The sequence below is a fragment of the Lagenorhynchus albirostris genome, chromosome 11 (assembly GCF_949774975.1).
Source record: "Lagenorhynchus albirostris chromosome 11, mLagAlb1.1, whole genome shotgun sequence".
In the NCBI taxonomy this organism is placed as follows: Eukaryota; Metazoa; Chordata; class Mammalia; order Artiodactyla; family Delphinidae; genus Lagenorhynchus; species Lagenorhynchus albirostris.
In genome coordinates, this window is record NC_083105.1 from 11067163 (window position 1) to 11087862 (window position 20700).

The following is a 20700-nucleotide window of genomic DNA, read 5'->3' on the forward strand; positions in this document are numbered from 1 at the left end:
CCGCTTTGCCCATAGGAAGCAGGCAAACTCCTGAGGCTGTCGTTCGAAGCTATGGTCTCTCTGGCCCAACCTCGGTGCCCATCACGGTCTGTATGTACCCAGCTGGCCACTCTGGATGCCCCTCCCTTTCCCAACCAGGTCAGATGCTGGCCAGTTCCTCTTTCTGGAATGTCCTTTCCCTGCTTCTCCTCTGGGCAAACTCCCACTCAACGTTCGAGGCCCAGTTCAAAAGTCACCTCCTCTGTGGGGTCTTCCAGGATGGCACCCTTCCCCTGCTCCCAGGAGAGTGATAATAGTGTCCTCTGTGTCTCCATAGCTGTGTATCCTACGGTCAGTGCAGCATGAACCATGCAGGGTTATAATTCACATGTGTATCATCCTCCCACCAGACCCTGAATGTGGGTTTACTCATCCCTGGGTGCCCCGTGCCAGGCACAGGTTCGGTGCAGTGTAGCAGGGGTGGGACTGTTTGAGGAGGGGATGGGAGGCCTGGGTTCTGCTCGACTCCCGAGCTGATGTGTAGCCTGTGGAAGACCTGTTCCTTCCTCTCTGAAAGAGGGAGGGGTTTGAGCAGAGTCTGGGGATTTTCAGCCCTGACACACTGAGAGTCTAAGAATCTGGGATTCCAAAAAATAGATGTAGGCTGCGTGAGGCACCCTTTCTGGAAGGTGTGAATGATGGGTGCCCAGAGTTCCCCAAAGGGTGAGGTCTGGGAGGACCTCCTGGGTGTTCAGTCTTGGACCTCCTTCTTAAGATGGGCCCACTTGGGAAAGCCCTTCTCGGGATCAACCTCTTTTGTGATGGTCCCTCTCAAGACAGTGACCAACCTGGGAGGGCCATCTCAGCAGCGCCCTCTCCTGGAGCGGCCTATCTTAGAGGAGCCCCTCTTGGGCCATGGACCTAAGGACAGGCTCCTCCTGGATGCCTGGGAACGGGGCTAGGTGGGGCCACACCCCTCTTACCCGCAGCTGCTCCTCAGGCAGGTCACTGCCGTCATTGATGCCACGGTTCATGGACACAAAGCGCTCGAAGGGCGGCCTGTCCCGGACATTGGGGTTGTGCAGGCTGGTGTTGAGCATGATGATGGAGAAGGACAGGACGTAGCAGGTGTCTGTGGGGACGGGACAGCGGGCACAGTCTTGGCTCTGGCCACTCCCCCCTCCCCTGCCCCAATCCCTTCTAGGGGCCAAGAATGGGCCGTTTCAATGTCCTGAAGGTCCACTCTGTCCTCCCGGCTTGGCATTTGAGGCCTGGCCATGCCTCCCACTCTTATCGGGCTCCCTGCTCCAAACAAGCTTCAGGTGTCAGTTCCGGAGCCCCTGTGTGCCTTCCTACCCTGGTACTTCTGCTCCTGCTGGGGCCCCTGCCAGGCACTCCCTCCTCTTCCCTTTCTAACCACTTAAACCCTCCCGCTCTTTCGGCCCCAGTTCCAGCCCTCCCCCCCACCCCAGCCGTCCTCCCCCCGAGCCCTCCCCCCCAGCTCCAGCCCTCCTCCCCCCGAGCCCTCCCCCCCAGCTCCAGCCCTCCCCCCCCAGCCCCCCCCACTCCAGCTCCCCCCACCCCCCCAGCCCTCCCAGCTCTCCTGCCCACTCTGTTCTCTGCCTTCTTGGAACTCAGAGGATGCTTATTGTTGGCAACACGGTTCAGGGCTTCGTCACGTGCCACTTGGTAATCTTATTAGCACTGTGGGGCTCCCGGAGCCGCGCTCCTGTTCCATTATTCAGACTTTCACGTGCTCGGGAGCGAGGCTGGGCTGAGCGTTTGGGAAGGAGGTGATCGCTACTCTACGATGTTTTAAAGCCCTGGGTCCAGAGCCAGGGAAGTCCAGCTGTGTCCCCAACTCTCCGGTTGACCTTGGAAAGTACCTGAGTTCCCAGAGCCTCAGCTTCCCCATCTGCAATATTAGGAGGTTTAACTTTGAAGTAGCTTCATGTTCTAGAACATCGATGATTCTCCCTCTGGTAGCAGTGGCACTAATGTTGGTGCTTGCCCTGTGCTAAGCTCTTTACAGCCCTTGACAACACTATGAGGTAGGCACTGTTACCACCATCATTTTACAGATTAGGAAACTGAGACACAGGGAGAGTGAGTTTACATGTCCAAGGTCACAAACTTAGGTAGTGAGACTGTGATTCAAATCTGGTGCTTTAAAATTCCTTCCTTCCTTCCTACAAATATTTATTGTGTACCTCCTAAGTGCTACAGAATGGGGATTCACTGGTGAAAAAATCTGTATGGTCCCCATCCTTGTGAGATATTTAGACTTGTGGGGCTGACAGGTAACAAACAAGCAAATCCCTAATTTATATATAACTACAAGGTAGGCAAATGCTCTGTAGGACTTGCCCATGGATATACTGCTGAAAAGCTCCCTTCGCTTCTCGGAGTCTGTGTTCTGCAGGGATGAGAACACTGATGACCTTGTAGAGTGGATGTAAGGATTACATGACTTTGCATGGGTAAAGCACTTAGCACATGGGGAGTGCTCAGTATGTGGACTTGGTTATTGCTATGGTATCTTCAGACCCAGAGAAGAGGCCAGGACAAGCCTGCCATGATGACTTTTCGCCCACCATGTTGGGGGATGTGGGGGACTGAGCTTTGCTGATATCTTTCTATACCCCTTTGCGCCGTGCATCCTGCTCAGGCTGTTTCTTCATGCTTCTGTGCCTTTGCTCAAACTAGAACTCCTGTCTAAAAGGCCATTTCTCCCCTTGACCTCCTGGAGAACTCCTATTCATCCTTCAAAACCCCATTCAGACCTCAGGACCTCTGGGAAGCCAGCCTGGACACGCTGAGTTCCCCCATCCCTGCCCTCAGATGAGGCACTGATGCCTTAGCACCCTGTGCCATTATTTCCTGCCTTCTCTCCCAAGGATCATGCCCTGAGGCAGCTCTGCCTGACAAGCACCCAGCAGAGGGCCTGGCACAGAGTTGGAACTCAGTGAGGGTTCATGAGGGGATCTGGGCTCCCAGGGTCTGGGTGCTTGGGAGAGACCTGAGGGGGTGGAGAGGCCGAGGTGCCTCAGAAGGCAGATTTGTGTCTGGCAGGGTCCCCTCCCACACTGGCACCTGTGGATTGGAAGACACCTGGGTTGCAGAGGCAGTATCGGGTGGCAAAGGTCTCCATCATGCGGTCGATCTTCTGGGCCTCGCCTGGCAGTCGGAAGCTCCATAGGAATTGTCTGGGGGAAGAACAGAACCATGGGCAGTGGAGGTGGGGGAGGCTCTAAGAGGGGGCTTAGGGGGTACCCCATCCCCCCACCCCACAAGCTGCTCTGTGTTTCCCAGGCGTAGTCTCTTTATCCTGTAAATGAGAGACTCTGCACCTGTCATCTAGGTTCATGGGGGGTGGGGGGGTGTCAGTGGAATTTGTTATTCTGAGCACCAAGATTGCAGGAGGGATCCAATAAATGCTTTTTCTTCTAGAATACAGGAGCTGAGCGGGCACACCCCTCTGCCCATCTGAGACCCAGCACCATTTGCGGCCCAGTCCACCTTAGCCCTGTGGATTCCCGGGTTCCGAGGCCCCTCCCCGCCTGGCCACTGGGCCCTGGGATTTGACTGTGGGACCCTGGGGGAGTGTCTTCCCTTGGCTGGGAAGTAAATGATTTCCACAGCTTCCAACTAAGTTCCCCAAGGGCAAGGGCAGTGCCTGCTCCTCTCACATCTCCTGGTGAGCTGGGACAGCCAGTAACTGCTCAGTAAAGGCTAGCTGAATGAGTGAAAGAATGAACAGGTGAATAAATGAACGAATGAATGTTGGAGACTCCCAATCTACCCCTCTCCTTTAAAAAGCATGGGAGTTAAAGGGAAGGCCACATTGCTTAGATGGTGGTGGCTTCTTCCTTCTCTGCCTAGCAAACTCCTAATCATCCATCAAAGCCCAGAACAAATGCCCCCACTCAGGAGCTGATTTTCCAGGCATCATCTGCAGCAGCAAGACTTACTAAGCACTGACAGTGGACCAATTCTAAGCATTTTCTCATTTAGTCCTCACCACCCTATGAGGTTGGTACTGTTAGTATCCACATTTTACAGATGAAGAAGCTGAGGCACGGAGAGTTTTGTGTGTGTGTGTGTGTGTGTGTGTGTGTGTGTGTGTGTGACTTTCCCAAGGGGTGAGTAGCAGAGATAGGATATGAACTGAGCAGTCTGGCTCCAGAGCTTGTGCTCCTAACGCATATACTGTAATGCCTCCCATTGTTGTAAAAATGAGTAGCAACAATAATATTCTAATTAGAAAATAATAAGTAATAATAAATGCAGTACACACTAAGCTGCATTAATAAAATAAGTAAAACAAGCACTAATCCAAAGAGCAGTGGGATGGGAATGGCATCATAATAGTAATAATGATTATGATTTAATATTATTATAATAATGATGTAATATAATAATAGTAGTAGTAGTAACGAGCCAGGTACTGATCCAGGCAGTCCACACCTATTATCTCATCTAATCTCAGCTCTATGTGGGGGATGTCATTAATTAAGTTTATTTATTTATTAAAAAATTTTTGGGGGCCGCACCACGCAGCTTGTAGGATTTTAGTTCCCGGGCCCTCAGCAATGAAAGCGCTGAGTCCTCACCACTGGACCACCAGGGAGTTCCCTCATTTATTCATTCTTTCTCCTGATGCTTTGTTTGTGCTGTTAGCCATGTGGGTGGTGATACCCCAACCCTTCCTGCCGTGCCACCCTCGGGGGTCAGGCCCCTGCCCCCTGCACCACTCACCTGAGGGCCTGGACAAGGTTGAGGTTGGCGAACTCGTGGCAATCTACGAAGGCCTGGAGGACCTGCAGGTTGATGGGGTCCCTGGCGAGGAGGCAGAAGGGAGGGCGGGACACACTCGGGCATTTGCTGACGCTCACCTCCGGGGGGGCGGTTGAGGTGGGGGAGGCCAAGGAGGGGAGAGATGTCCTCCTTCTGAATCCAGCCACCATCTGGTCTGTTCCCATCTGTCTGAGCCCACATCACAGTCCCCCCCGCCCCCGTGTGCACGTCCATGTCCTCCCACACACAGCAGACGCCCCACCCCGCGACGGCTCACCAACACTGTCCTCACCCAGGAGGGGAGCTCTGGTTTCAGAGCGGCCTGCCCTGAGTCAAATCCTTCCTCTGTCACTTCCTTCATGGGTGACCCCACACAAGCCACTTGACCTCCCCAAGCCCCAGTGTCCACATCTGTAAAATCAGAGAAAATGCCCACCCCCTTTTCCTCCCCCTTCCCAGATCTGAAATCAGAAAGCGTTGCCCTTCTTGCCACCTGGGTTCCCTGCTTGCTTAGAAGGAGAGTGTCCTCTGGGGAGCCTGGGGGAAGGGTCCCTGGCTTGTTGGCCCAGCTCCACGCCTGTCCCCTATAGTCTATCTGCCACCCAGCAGCCAGAAGGGTCCCCTCAGACCACTCCTCTGCCCAGAACCCTCTCAGGGATCCCCACCTTGTCACCTACTACTTTCTCCCTTCCTCTCTCTCTTCCAGTCTCACTAGCCTGCTGTTCTTTAAGCAGCTTCTGCCCCAGGGCCTTTGCACACACTGTTCCCTCTGCCTGAAATGCTCTTCCCCCAGAGCTGCACTGCTCACCTCCTTTAAATTTCAAAGTTCACCTTCTCTGTGAGACCCTTTGTGTCCACAACGATTTAAAGTCCACAGCCTTCGAAGCATGGTTCCCAGAACTTTCTCATCTCCCTTCCCTGCTTTACTTGTATTCCAAAGAACTTATAATTTTCTAACGTATTTTACATATTTTGGGATCTGCCTTCCCCATTAGAATGTACCTCCTTGAGGGTAGGAGCTTTGTGATTTTGTGTTGTCTTTGTTTTTGACCGTGCCGCGTGACTTGTGGGCTCTTAGTTCCCTGACCAGGGTTGAACCCAGGCCCATGGAAGTGAAAGTGCCGACTCCTAACCACTGGACATCCAGTGGTTTGTTTCTTTTTAACTGAAGTATAGTTGATTTACAACTGTGTTATTTTCAGGTGCACAGCAAAGTGATTTGGTTATACATATGTATGTATATATCTGTATTCTTTTCTTCAATTCTTTTCCATTATAGTTTATTACGGATATTCAATATAGTTCCCTGTACTACACAGTAAATCCTCGTTGTTTATCTATTATATATGGTAGTGTGCATCTGTTAATCCCATACTCCCAATTTAATCCCCCTGCCCGCCCCCCCGCCCAGGAGTTTTGTCTATCTTGTTCACTGGTGTACATCCAGGGCTTGGAACACTGTCTGGTACACGGTAGATACTAAAAATATCTACTTGTTTTCTAAATGAGTGAAGGAAGGAATGAAGGCCGGCAGGCAGCCCTTGGTTCAGGGTCGGGAGGGACGTGATCAGTTAGGCCGCTGAACCCCAGGAGTTATGACTTTCCTAACATGACTCATTCCCTTACTTACCTGCACACACAATCCCTTCACCCACACCTGTGCACACCAGCACACCCTCATTCTCTACCTCCCTAAGGCCCCGCCCTCCTTACCTTTCCCCCAGGTAGGTGCCGATGGCCGTCTTGTTGAGGCCCTCGCCCTTGTACAAGAACTGGGCGATATCCTGGACATCCGGGGTCAGCAGCTTGTGCTCAGTGAGATACTGGATACCCTGGAGGTGGTACACAGAGCCCGTGAGTAGCCCCGCCCAGCAGCTGGCCTGGGAGGAGGGAGGGAGAGAGCCTCTGTGGCCAGAGCCCTGGGCCTGGCATTCTAGCATTGGCACAGCTTGTTCTGGGAAGTTGTGTTCCCTCCTTAATAGAAGTTGCCTGTGTAAGGTGGTGAGTTCCCCATCAGCAGAGACGTGCAAAGAGAGATGGGGTTCCTGCCATGAACCAGGTTCATGCCAGCTGCTCCCCAGGGTGCCCTTCAGTCTGACACTCTTTGAGGATATGCTTCGATGATTCTATGAATTTATAATTTTAAGATTGAATGATTCAGCCCTTCCTTTTGTCCCCCTTAAAATTCATATTATTTAAACATAGTGTTTCATTTTTTCTTACAAGTAATCTATGTCCATTGTATAAAAGTTAGAAAAAAACTGCTCAGTCAAAAGGAGAGGAAATTGCTCAGTCCTACCACTCGGAGGTAGACAGTTTCCCTGGTGGTCCTTTCCTCCCTTTTCTGTGTGAAAATGGGAGTGTGCCTCGCCCGATTTTCTGATTTGACAATATCTCAGACATCTCTCCCCACGACCCAGGGAATGGAAGTCTGTCATCTAATTTTAGGAGTTTGAGGGGTTGCTGTCTGGTTTTCCGTGATGATGCCTTCGAGTCCCTATTCCTTTTGGAGAAGAGGCTGCTGGGAGAGGGGGGACAGGTTGTGGAGGGCTCTGAGTGACGGGCAGATGGCCCAGGGGATCCCTCAGGGGCCCCTCCCTGAGGGGCGCTCAGGCAGGATCAGGTAGGAAGTGAGTTAGCGCGCGCGCGTGTGTGTGTGTGTGTGTGTGTGTTTGTGTGTGTGTGTGTGTGGTCTGTGTGGTCTGTGTGGATGGGGGCAGGGGTTGATTGCTGTGCCACTGGGACACGGGAGGCCTGTGATGGGGAAGAGGCAACCTTCTAAGCGAGAGCAGTAAATTTCCAGGGACCCCGTGTCTTCCCTGACCCCACCTCTGTGTGTCAACTTGTGGCTTCCTCCTGTCCTGGCTCCTACAGGAAAGGAGCCCAGGGCCACCTGGCTGGGCGAGGGGTGGGGACTGGGGGTGCTCTGAGACCAGTGGGGGTGGGGTTAGAGCGTAGCTGAGCCCTGAGCACTCAGGGCTCCACGCCAGCATCTCAGGACTGGCTCCCCAGCCGAGGGGCTGGAAGACACTTCTGGAGACTGAGTCCCAGAGTTTAAGGGCCCCACTGCCCAAAGTCCAACTCACAGAGCGGGGCACAGACATCACAGACCCCATCGCATCCTCCTGGCTCCCACCTCATGCCCCGGAGCTACTATGCTGTGGGGTGGCGGAGCCCCCAGCCATAACAGGCGTGGGGCAGGATAAGATGCTGAGCCCGGCGGGGCTTCAGTTTCCTCATCTGTAAAGTGGGTAATTGTGTCAGTTGAGGGGGAACAAGAGGACATCGTGGAGGGCCCCAGCATGCAGCTCTCCCGGCCCCCTGACTCGGCCCCCGCACTGCCTACCTTCACGGGATCCATGTTGAATTTCTTGCGCCCGATGCCCAGCTCCTTCTCTTTCTGGGCCATGCGGCTGTAGACAGGAAGACATCAGCCTGGACGCCCCCGGACCCCAGGACACCCCTCCAATCCCCGAGGATGCTTCCCTCAGCTAGAGCCAGTATTCCCTAAGGGCCTCCAAGTGGGGCTGGAATCACCGGGGAGAACGTGAGAAATGCAGGGTTTGGGCCCCTTCCTGAGCTACAAGACCATATTTCCAATGGGCCCAGCTCTGGAGCTGTGGCCTCAGGAGCCAGAGATGCTCCTGGGGGGGATGTAGAGGGGCCCTGTGCTTAGAGGGGGAGCAAGATAACAGGGAGGTTGTGGGTAACAGCACAGACTTTGGAGCCAGGCTTCTGGTGCAAATCCCACTCATCTCTCTGGGACTCGGTTTCCTCATCTGTAGCATGCGGTGACTATCACCTGCCCCCCAAGCATTGTTGAAAGGTTAAAGCATTGAAAATAGCTAGCGTTAGGTGCCGTGTAAATGTTATGTTGTTGTCATTTTGGGGGCTGGAGACACGGGGGCAGTGCACGTGTGTATGTGGGCGTGAGTGCGTGCATGTGTCCGGGCTAGGAAGGTGGAGATCAGAGGCATCAGAGAACTGAAGGCTGGCAGGGGCAGGGTGGGGATCTCCTGGGACACCGTATGGAGGAGTCAGTGCCCTGGGGCCCTAGGGGATTATGTAGGGACCAACCTTCTCATTGTACAAGTGGGGAAACTGAGACCCAGTTAGGGGAGGACCGACCGCAGGTCACAGAGCCAGGGGCAGTCTTCCTATAGAAGGGGTGGGGTGATGACACCTTACGGTGGAGTGAGGTGGACCAGCCTCGGCCTTGCCACAGGCCAGGCTCCTGTCCCTGTAAGGCCCCTGGCTTCCTTATCCTCATACTTGGGGCTGAAATTCCCCTCTCCCTGGCCCAACCCAGGATGCTCCTGGCCAGCGATTGGTCAGGGGCTGGGTCAGGGTGGGTTGGGAGAGACTTTGGGTGGAGGAGGTGGGAGAACGGGGCTGCTGCTGAGGAGAGGGGTTGCTGGAAGCAAGGACCAGACCAGACCACGGGATGGAGTGTCAGGGCCGCCCTGTTCCTATTTCACCCCCCTATGCCTCCCCTCTGGGGGTCCGACCCCTGATTTCACCAGGGCCCGGGCTCATTCACTCTCACTCATGGCATGTGACGTCCTCAGGAAGCCACTGTGGCAGCTTCCCAGGGTCCCCTGCCGGGCCCCTCACCTCTCCTCTGCTGTCTCGAAGCAGTCGATTTGAGCAAACACATCTTCGATCTCGTCCTTCAGCTTCTGTGGGGTGGCGGGCGGGGGGAGGATGGGGAGGTAGAGTCAGGGGGCGGAGCCTGGGACAGAAAGGGCTTCACGACCCCCCCTCCCCCCAAACACAGCCATTCCCACTTCCAGGCGTGATTCCCAAACCTCTGTCCTGAGCTGCCACTAAGGGACCCTCCCCCTGGTGGATCCCTTTCCCAAATATCTCATACCCTCAAAATCCCAAGTCAAACTTCTTGCCTCTGTTTATCCCTAGTTCTCCCGGGGCTCGTGGCGTGAGGGAGCCCCCAGTCCCTAGCCTTTCCCCCACTCTATTTCTGGTCTTCCCATCTCTCACCTCTGCAGCTGAAAAGTGTCCTAGCCTTGAGCCAAAGCTTCCCGACAAGCTCTCCTCCGCCCAGCTGCCATCTTTCTGAAGCACCGCTAGGTGCCGGCCCTTTTTCCACTCAAACGCCATCCATGGCTCCTTACTGCCTGGCCAGGCAGGAGGTACACACTCTCACCCAATGATCGGGCCCCAGCTCCTCTCTGGTTTCCCTCCCTCCATCCATTTACCCTGTCCCGCTCCCTGGACTCTGTGGGCACTACGAGCCAGGAGCTATGGGTCAACAGGGTACAAGACGGCACAGGACCTCTTCTCAGGGACTTTGCAATTCCAGTGAAATTTACAGAAGAGGACACGGAGGCCCAGAGAGGTGAAGGGACATGTCCAGCATCTGACTCCAAGCCTCTGCTTTCCCTGACACCCCCAAGCCTTTTCCATCCTGACCTGGCGGGAGGTACCCAGTGGCAGAGGAGACTCCTTAACTCAGTGGCAGCAGCAAGAGCCCCCAAAGGCACCCCTGCCTTCCCTCGCCTCCCTGAAGATCTCTGGGATGGGGGTGGTCCTAACAGGGCTTTGTCCTGCGGCCCAGGAGCAGCATGGGGCCTGGGGCCTCTTTCTGAGCCCAGTCAGCTCCTGTCCATGTGAACTTGGCCGAGTCACTGAGTGGCTTCCCCACAAATAAAATGAAGGTTCACTCGTAAGTATTAACTGAGTACCTACTATGCTCTGACTATTGGACTCGGGATATAGTGGTGGGAAGCAGACCCAGGCTCTCCTTACATGGAGCTCACCCCACTGGACTTTGGATCGTGGGGCAAATGAAAGGACCATGCAGAAGATGATCAGAGTAATGGTCTAGAAAGAGCCTGGCACATGGTAAGTACTTGCTGAGGGAGTTATCTTGTGCCTTCGTCTTTCTCTGGAATCTTAGGTGTACACGCGTTGGGATGGGAAGTGGGGTCCCACCAACTACAGCCAGAGTGGACAGGGCGACCCCTAGGAGGCGAGGCATTTGGGCTGAGAATGAACCAGGAGAAGAAGGAGCCATGAGGAGGGATTAGGAGAGTGTCAGGCAGAGGGGACTGTGAGTGCAAAGGCCCGGGGGCAGGACCGAGCATGGTGGCACATTCCAGGAGCAGAAGCAGGGCCTGTTTCAGAAGGTTGCTGAGAATCAGATGAGCTAATGTCTGAGAAACTGGTGAACTGACAAGTGCTGGGCAGATAATGGTGTTATCTTGACCAAATGGTCTACATTTTCGGGGGGATGAATCTGAGGTCCGGGTTGGAGATGAGACCAGACTGAGGCCATACAGGTGGGGCTCTGCTCATAGTAGGTGCTGAACTGATGGTTCCCTTTCTCTCCCCTGCTCTCCTGGCTCGCTCTGAGCCCAGCTGCTGAACCCAGGAGTGGGGACTCCCCTGGGAATTCTGTTCTCCCCACTCCTGGGGGCTGGGGCTGAGGCTACCTGTGGGCTGGAATCTGGCCCCGCTCTTGGCCCAGGCTGGGTCAGGAGGTGTGCGAACATGTATGACTGCTTGCTTGTGGGTATGTGTGGTTTGAGGGTGTGTCAGCACGAACATGAGGGTGGACAAGAGCATGTGTATTTGTGAGCGTGAGTGTGAGCACACCTGGATGTCCTCCAGAAGCTGCTTCCGATGCCATTTGATCCGCTGCAGTTCCTCGGCCTCCCCGCTGCTCAGCTCCCCTGGGTCTGGAGAGAGAAGAACTGGTGGTCCCTGGCTCATTCCCCGCCCTCCCCTCCATCACTCGGCTCCAGCCACCCCAGCTAGCTCTCACTTCCCCAGGGCCCTCTTCCTTCTAGAAACCCATGACTTGCTTGCCCTCTTCATCCAGGCCTTGGCTCAGATGTCACCTCCTCCAAGAAGCCTTCCCTGACTGCCCTGTCTAAAGCAGTCCCTCCCCACACTCCCCTCCTACCAGCTTTATGTCTCTTCTGCCCCTCTGGGTACAGACTCCCTAAGCCATCTTGTTTACTTGCATCTTTTGTGTTCTACTCATTCCACTCAGCCCCATGAGAATAGGCACTTCAACAATTTTGCTCACTGCTGTATCCTCAGCCCCTAGAAAGAGCCTGACACAGAGCAGGTGCTCAGTGCAATACTTGCTGAAGGCATTCATCCTCTGCTGCAACTTTACTTCTTCACTGGGTCACGCATCTGTCATTTATTCATTTGTTTGTATGACCAGGAAGTGGTGATCATTTTGCCTCACATCCCATTGGCCAGATGTAGCCACACGGTTACAGCTACCTTCAAGGGAGGCTGGGTAATGAGGCTTTAATAGGGTGGTCCTGATATCCTTACTATGTAAGATGGGGAAACTGAATTTGGGGGGACATTTCACAGTGCCTGCCCCAGACACTCAGGCTCAGAGAAGTGAGGTGACCTGGCCAGGGTCCCAAAGGCACAAGTTGTTGAGCCAGGGTGGGACTTGGGTTGGGATGACAACAAAGTCTGAGTTCTTTCCTCATCACCTGGAAATGAATTAAAGGAGACACAGGTGTGCCAATGTTCTGGCAATGTGCTATGACCATTCCCCCACCTGGGTCAGCTGACCTACCTCTACCCCCACCTCCCTTCCTGTCCCAACCATAACACTCTCCTGGTCAATATCTCCAAGGAATCCTTATTCCATAGGGGGAAAAGTCCTCATCCAGCCAGGCTTATTCCCCACGATTCTCAACAAGAGCCTGCCAGTCCAGCCTGCCTGCTCCTCACTGCCCCCAAAATGGTCTAACTCTCAGTCTTACTTCTCCACCTTTGCCTCTACAGCTCCTCCACCCTGGGATGCCTTTTCCTGTCTGCCCATTCACATCCTCTCGACTCTCAAGTCCTAGCTTTGGGAAGCGTCTGGCCACATTTCTTAAAGGTTTTGCAAGGACAGATATGATCTCTTCCAAATAAAAGCAGAGAATATCAAGAGGTCCCTTTCCCTACTTTCCCTCCTGTTGACTGAGCAGTCATCTTGGACTTTGAGATGTTAGCTGGGTATTGAGGTGGCAGAGCACCAAGCTGGAAGGAGGCTGGCCCTGGGCAGCCATGTGGAGAAGAGTCATCACGTTCACCTCCACCAGCTACCCACGTGGACTTTTCAATGAGAGAGAAATAAGTTTTGAGAATGTCTCAGTCACTGCTATTCTGAGTCTTTTTGTTACATCCACCACACCTGAAACTCAACTTATCCAGTGTCCTTGTCTCTGAAGCATGAACCATAACCTAGACGGTGGTGGTCAGGATTAAAAAAATCTGAATTTTGTCAAACACTCAGTGAGGATCTGACATACGGGAAGGGTACAACACACGTATAATGGGAGCCATGTTGTGTCACCCAGCTCTCCCCCTCAGGACCAAGGCACCCACTCCCTCAGCTGCTGTGTGTGTGTGTGTGTGTGTGTGTGTGTGTGTGTGTGTGTGTGTGTGTGTGTGTGTGTGTGTGTAGCCTCCTGATGACTCACAGCTGAGTCCCTCCTCAGGAACTTACCTCAGCCCAAATGGAGCTGCCTCGCCCAAGGATACGCCCCTCCCAAAGGGCAGTCACTACATGAAAAGCCAAGAGCCCTTGCCTGGTTTGTGGACCTGAGCAGGTTTTAGATTCCAGGCCCTACTGACTGAAGGAGAGGCCAGGCCCCCAGAAGGAAGGCTCCTGCAACACTGTGGCAAGTATAAATGGTAATGATTCCCCTGTCAGGCAGCCAAGATGGGTCTGACCCACCAAGTCATAAAGTCAAGTGAGCCCAACAGCAACCCTTTGTAAGTGGTTCACCCAGGAACAGGTGTGAGCAGAGACAGAAGGCTCCAGGAAGCCCCAGGGACAGGTGACCCAGACCCTCATGTCATCCACTTGTTGTCATTCTGTGGTACCAGGTCCCTCAGCTCATACTATGTCTTTATGGATGGGTCCCTTGTGACCTCATGACAAAGGAGAAAAATGCCTGAACTCGGTTCCAGGATGGGTGGCTCAGTGTTTGTGTACAAGTAAAACTGGACAGCTATTGAACTACAGACCTGCTCAAGGTGTTCAAGAGAGAGTGGTGAGAAGTCCTCCCAGTGAGCAGAGCTTTGGGTAGGGTATCTGGTCTATTTCATGTGGAAAGAGAAGCGGCATGAAGTAAGAATATACATGCATTCATGGGCAGTAGAAGATGCCTTGACTTCCCGGTCAGAAGGAAGGAAAGAAGGAAGTTTGGGAACAGAGAGGTTCCGGGGAAGAGTCAAGTGGGGGGCCCTATGGGAGTGGGCACAGGGTATGAAGATTTTTGTAAAACACCCTAATGTTGCCCAGGAAGCAGCCACCACAGGAGAGGCACTAAATCACCAGGTGGATAGAATGACTCAGCCAGTTGACATCAGCGAGTCTCTGACTGGCTAGCCCAGGGCTGGTACAACGGTACACGAATGAATGTGGCCTCTGTGGAGGCTTTGCGTGGACCCACTCACCCAGGCTATCCAAGCTACCACCACTGCTGAATATCAGACCTGCCAGCCACAGAGACCCACTGTTTCTTGAGAAGACCAAACAGCAACTTGGTGGCAAACCGATTACATTGGATCCCTTGGTCTGGATACGGTGGCCTTTCCTGCCCACAGAGTCTTGGCCAGCACCACTGTCCAAGGGCTTGATCTGCTGACCCAGAACACTGCAACACATCAGACTAAAGGACGACCCTCTTTACAGTAAAGGAGGTGTGGGAGGAGCATGTGGCCATGGGATGCAATGGTCCTCTTACACATTTCACCACCAGAGGATGCTGGCCTGATGGAACGATGGAGCCGTTATGGAGGTGCTGCTGAGGTGTCAGCTTGGAGATGATGTCCTGCTTGGATGCGTCCTCCTCCTCCAAGATGAACTCTACACCCTAAATCAATGACCATTAGATGGTGCTCTTTCCCCAAGAGGTAATCTCCTGGGATTCAGGAACAAGGAAGGAATAGGAGCGCTACCATCCTCCTAGTGACCCACTTGGGAGTTTTCCTTTCTGTCCCTGTAACTATGAGGTCTAGAGATCCTGGCTTCCTGGGGGGTGAGGGGAGGTGGTACTTACACCAGGGGACAAAGCAAGAGTCTCATCAACCTCTAAATTCAAACACACCTATGCCAGCAGCTCCATGTAAATCATGTCATTTAATCTTCATAACTCTTTCAAGTGGATGTTTCTCAGTTTAAGACACTGAGGGTCAGAGAGACGAAGTGACTTGCCCTGGGTCACATAGCCAAGAACTGGCAGTGCTGGGATCAAAACATTAGTTTGCCAACACCTAAGCCTCCATCCCAGGAGAGGTGGGTTCTGCATGCCTTTGGGGACATGCAGGGACAGAAGGAGTGAGGGGCCACCCTCAGGGAGACAGGAGCAGGGCCATAGCAAGGGAGGCAGCATTAGAGGCTGGGACCCAGAACTCCTCTGTCAGGAGTGAAGGGAGGCTGAGTTCCATGGTGGAAGAACCCAATCACCTCTAGTTGGCTTTGGGGTGAAAGATCAGACTTTTGTGTTTTGTTTGCTTTTCGTTGTTTTCCTGTTGGCTGGGGCTTGTGTCCTGAAGGCCTGTTTCTGGCCCGGGGCACACCTGCTGCTGGAGGCTACATGGACTCCAGACAGGGTGCTTGTTGGAGAGAAGCTGGGTGGGAATTCCGTGTTTCTATTGATAATCCCCAATGTGGATCCCGTGGCTGGGTCCCAGGCCGACTTCTCCCCTCTCCCCGTGGGGTCTCATGAATCCCCCTCTCCCCTCCTGGGCCAAGAAATCACACACATACCCTCAGCTCCAACCCCTTCCCCGAGCTTCAGACCCCTCCATCCCCCTGTGTCCTGACCAACGCTCATTTGTCACTGTGACTGAAACGGAACTCCTAGAATTTCCCATCAACCTGGCCTTCTTCCTGAGTTCTCAAGCTCTGGGAATGGCCCCCCAGATACCCCAGCCAGAACCCCAGGAGGCACCTTGACACACACCCCCTCTCTCATCCTTGTGTCCATCACCAAGCCCTGTCCACCTTCTTTCTGTTTCCATGGCCTCCACCCTCCCCACAACCCTGGACTCTGCTGTCTGGATGACTGAGGGCCTCCCGAAGTCTCCCTGCCTTCACTCTGCCCCTCCCGTGGCCTCCCATTGTCCTGGGGATAAAGCCCCCAGATCTTACTGGGTCCATCAGACCTGCTGGTGCCCCACCCTCATCTCACATTGGGCCCGCCCCTGCCCCAGGCTTGAGGCCTCCTGGCTGCCCTTCACGTGTTGCAGTGCGCTCCCTCCCTCCACGGGCCTTCGCACATGCTGTTCCCCCTTGTCTGGAATGCCCTTCCTTCTCCTCTCTGCCTAGCGGCTCCTACTCATTGTCTCCATCTCCTCTCAGGGGCCCTCCTGTGCTCCGTCTGGGCACCCCCCCTCCGTCACCTCCTTACCATCCCCACAGCAGTTCTGGGATCTTGCTTCCTAAACAAGGATCTTGCTTCCTGTTGGCTAAGGAAAGGCATGCTGGTTGAGCACCTTCTGTGCTTCAGGCCCTGGGGGCTCCAGGCTCTTGCCATCCACTATCTGGTTTAATCCTGACCACAGCTCTGGAGGAAGGTATTTTTTAAATCTCATTCTATAGATGAGGCACCCAAAGCTCAGAGAGGTTAAGTGACCTGCCCAAGGGGACACAGCTGGAAGGTGACCGAGTTGTGATTTACACTCATCTGGGCCTCCAAGGCCACAACCCTCACATCGATCTTCAGAAGCCAGGTATCTCTGCGCAAATCATCGAAACCCCATATAGACGCTAAGCTTGGATATTCTGACACAGAAATGTTGACCGTGGCTGAGCACCAAGGAGAATGAAGACAAGATGCTGCGTGATGCCTACAGTCTGAGCCCCTTTCTCTTTTTGGGTAAGAAATAAAACAAGGCCAAGGGCTTCCCTGGTGGCGCAGTGGGTGGGAATCTGCCTGCCGATGCAGGGGACATGGGTTCGAGCCTCCTGGTCTGGGAGGATCCCACATGCCGCGGAGCAACTAGGCTGTGAGCCACAGTTACTGAGCCTGTGCATCTGGAGCCTGTGCTCTGCAACGAGAGGCCGTGATAGTGAGACGCCCTCGTACCGCAATGAAGAGTGGACCCCGCTTGCCGCAACTAGAGAAAGCCCTCGCACAGAAACGAAGACCCAACACAGCCAAACAACAACAACAACAACAACAAACAAACAAACAAACAAACAAAAAAACAAGGCCAACATGGTAGAGCTGGGGAAAGTGCTTTGTCCTGGGAGAGTGGGTTGGAGTGAGGGTAGAGAGGGGTTATGTGCCTGTTTTCTCATGCAGCTCTTCGTGGTTTGACAGGAGCATTCCTGAACCCTCTCAGTCCACTGTCCCCTTCTGTCAGGTCCTGACCCCAACAGGTGGCAGCTGGCCGAGTACATCTGAACCCTGAAACAGTGCTGACAGCCCCGAGCCTGTGACACTCATCCCGTGGTGCATGGGGGGGGGGTGTCTTCCAACCCTTCACCTATTTGTTTAAAAGTGGGGATTTCTCTCCATTTCAGAGCTGACGACACTGAGGTGCGGGGAGGGTGACAAGGACACAGCCTGAGGGGGGTCACTACTGACTCCAAGCCTAGTGATGATGGAGTTTCAGGCACTGGTGCAGCTCATGGGAGATGGATTTTAATGATAATAATAGTGACACTAATGATAAAAAACACAAAGGTATTACAATGATGGTAACCACCGCCACCACCATGAGCTCTGTTTACTCCTCACTGCGCTGTGCTTCCCACACCTCGTGAAGGCCGCCCTTGGACACCGACCCATACGCCCCGTGGCTGGGCTGCCCTCCGCACCCCGTGCCCAGGCCAGCTGAGTGTGCCCAGGTGCCGTCCCGGCCATCTCCCCGGCTCCTCTCTACTTCCCCTTTGTCCTTCCTCTTTCCCATCATATTTTTAGAAATCTGCTCGCAGCCTGGCTTCCAGGACAGCTGGCCCCGCTTCCCCTTTCCAGGGCAGGAGGAGGGTGCGATCCTGGGGCCCTAAAGGCGGAGGCTTCTCAGAGTCTGGGTGCGAGGGGGTCTGAGATGGGGGGCGGCTAGCAGAGCTGCACCCCGCCCCAGCCCCAGAGGGCCTGCAGGCGCACCAAATCGTGTGGCTTCCTCCCCCAACCCATCTGCCTCTATTTTTAATCTGCAGTCTTGCTGCACCAGCCCCGCGGCTGTCTTTGGTCACATTGGGGCTTTGTTGCCTGGACCTCTCAGCTTTTCAGCAGACCTAGGGGGAGGGGACCTGCTTCTGGGTGTCAGACACCCACAGCTGGAGGAGGGCAGGCAGCCCCTTTGCCACCATCCTGTCCATTGTATGAGCAGGGAAACTGAAACCCACAGAAGGAAGAGGCCCATCATGACCACTGGCAGGTTGGTGCGCAGCTGAGATCTGAGCCAGGTCGCGCTGACTCCAAATCCTTGTTCTTTCCCCACTTCCCCGGGGTGAGGCCAGGATGATGGTGTCCACTTAGAGATGCCAAATCGGAGCTCAGAGAGGGCAAGTCACCAGGCCGTGAAGGAGCTCCGAGTAAGACCCAGTCTGGGTAGCAGAGAAATGACCTTCCCTCCCTCCACTTCCTCCAGGAAGCCTTCCCAGATCTCCCTTGCCCCGGATAGAGAGAGTCGCTCTCTCCCAGGCTGCAGGTCTGTGCCCATTTGCACATCTGCCCTGGGTCACTGTCCTATAGGGTTTTCTCTCCCTCCCCCCATTCCCGAGCCAGTAGCTCCCTCAGGGCTGGGCTTGTGGCTGGGTCATTGCTGTCTCTAGCATTGCACAGCCCAGGACCTGCACACCAGAGGACTACTTATTGAATGAATGAATGAATGAATGAGTAGATGAACTGATCAGTGCAGTCCTCACATCTCCCAAGAGACTGCCTGCAGTGACTCCATTCAATCCCTGTCGTCCCAGGACCAGCCTGAAGCAAAGCAGTGACTCACCTCTTGGCCTCCCTGGGAGGCCTGGCCCCTCCCCTCCCTGACAGCCCAGGCTCAGCTGGGGCTCTCGCTCTTCTCAGATCTTGTCCTTATTCTGCCACTTATTGGCCGCCCGACTTTGGGCAATTCCGTCCTCTCCTCCAGTTCACCTCTGTGAGCCTCAGTTTCCTCTTTGCATTATGGGTGCAACCGCCCTAAGGACTTCTGTACACGAAGACTCCAAGAATAACGGTGGAAAGACAGGCAGTGTGGGGGGGATTACTTCACTGTTTCTTGTCACCCTCGCAACAGAGCCAGGCACTGTTCCTCCTGGGTCTCCGCTTGCGTCCCTACTTGCCCCTAAGATGTGTTCACCGAGCCGTACAGTCCGCGAGCCACCTCCCCCCAAAAGCCCCCAGGAGAAGCATGGGGTTCGGGGAGAGAGCACTGGAGAGGGAGCTTGGCAGTGGGGAGTCATCCTGCCTCAGCAAGACTGTCCCTCTCCTGGCCTCCTTTGTTCCAGCTGAAAATGGGGGCTGTTGAAATGGGTCAGTGGTTCTCTGTGTTCCCCAGAACACTTGGGGCGAGGGGAGGCCCAGTGAGTGGGCTCAGACTGCTTTGTTTTAGGTTTTGTTTGAAGAAAGGGGTCTGTGGCTAACAGGGTTCACGTCATCTGGACCTGGGGAACTGGACAGCTCCTGGCAACCCTTGTCTTCTGGAGTTCCAGGCCATGCTGGAACATTCTGAGATGCAGGGCGCAGAGACTTGGCCGCTCTCCTCTAGGCCTCACAGAAACACAGCACAACACAGTCCTGTCCTCTTCCTGTACAAACTGACAGCCTCCTCTCCTGCTTACCAGGTAGGTCTCAGCCATGGTCCCCTGCTGGCCGCTCCACTGGCAAAAGCGGTGCCCTTAGCCTCCCCAAAGGCCACTGTCACCCACCAGAGGCCAAACGGGCTGCAGGGCCCTTGTGCCACCCAGACAGTTATTCTCACAGACATCATCATCTTCAACACAAACAACCTTTCTCAGTCCCACCTCAGGGCCTTTGCACTGGCTGTTCCTTTGCCTGGAATATTCTTTCCCCAGAAACCCACACGGATCACTCCCTTTCCTCCTACAAGTCTCTGCTCAAACGGTGTCTCCTCTTGAGGACTTCCAGCCACCCATCTTCCTTATCTCACTTTACTGGTCTTCATTCTGCTCGTCACCACCTGACATAGTACATTCATATATTTACTGTCTGTCTCCCCCTCTAGAGCGTAAGCTCATGAGGGCAGGGGCCATGCCTGCTTTGTTCGCGGGACTCCCAGCATATGCTACACAGCTTGGCACCTAGCCTGAGCTCATAAATATCTGTTGCCTGCTTCTGCAAGTCCCGTCTGTGTTATATCTATTTACACACCGATTCCTGCGAGGCAGGCACCGTTATCCCCATTCTACAGAACAGGAAACTGACAGGTCGGCCCAGGTGCTTACCTGGGTGGCACAAGTCCATTCTGAAGCCCCCGGGGAAAGGTGGCCTGTGCTCCTGTGGCCCACTGACCCAGCTGCTGCTCAGGCAGGGATGCGTCATCTCAGCTACAACAGGCCCCTTCCCGTTTGCCCCGCCCAGCACAGTGTGGGGAGGAAGTCCTGTCCTGCTGGGGTCTGGTGCGTAGTCTCTTGATGTCGCAGCACTTCCTAAAAACCAGCAGAGTTTTGGGTAGCGGGGACTCTGCATTTTGGGTGTGGGCAAGGGAGGGACAGAGGCAAAAGAGACAGAGAGGGATAAAAAGAGAAAGATGGTGACACAGAGAAAAAAACACAAACACACAGATACACACACACACACACACACACACACACACACACACACCCCAGAGGAAGATGATTACTGGAGGACAGAACCTCCCTTCATATAAGCTGAAGGATCATTCAACTTGGACTGTCCAAGCTGAGCCCAATCAATTCCACCCCACAAGCTCTCCTTCATCAACTCTCCCTTGAGCAAAGAA

General features: G+C 54.3%; 1 protein-coding gene across 2 annotated transcripts in view; it reads right to left on the bottom strand.

Moving 5' to 3' along the window:
* The window catches only part of CYTH4 (cytohesin 4), a 30558-nt gene extending 10279 nt beyond the window's left edge, over positions 1 to 20279 (bottom strand). The window contains exons 1-8 of one of the 2 annotated variants that reach the window (XM_060164606.1): positions 20183 to 20279; positions 11392 to 11474; positions 9391 to 9455; positions 8123 to 8189; positions 6490 to 6608; positions 4738 to 4818; positions 3073 to 3185; positions 963 to 1111 (exon numbers count right to left, since the gene is read on the bottom strand). In XM_060164606.1, coding sequence (XP_060020589.1) covers positions 963 to 1111; positions 3073 to 3185; positions 4738 to 4818; positions 6490 to 6608; positions 8123 to 8189; positions 9391 to 9455; positions 11392 to 11474; positions 20183 to 20279 — 774 coding nt within the window. The remainder of the gene's footprint in view (positions 1 to 962; positions 1112 to 3072; positions 3186 to 4737; positions 4819 to 6489; positions 6609 to 8122; positions 8190 to 9390; positions 9456 to 11391; positions 11475 to 20182) is intronic. The other variant, XM_060164607.1, reaches the window with a different exon arrangement.
* Positions 20280 to 20700: the final 421 nt, after the last annotated feature.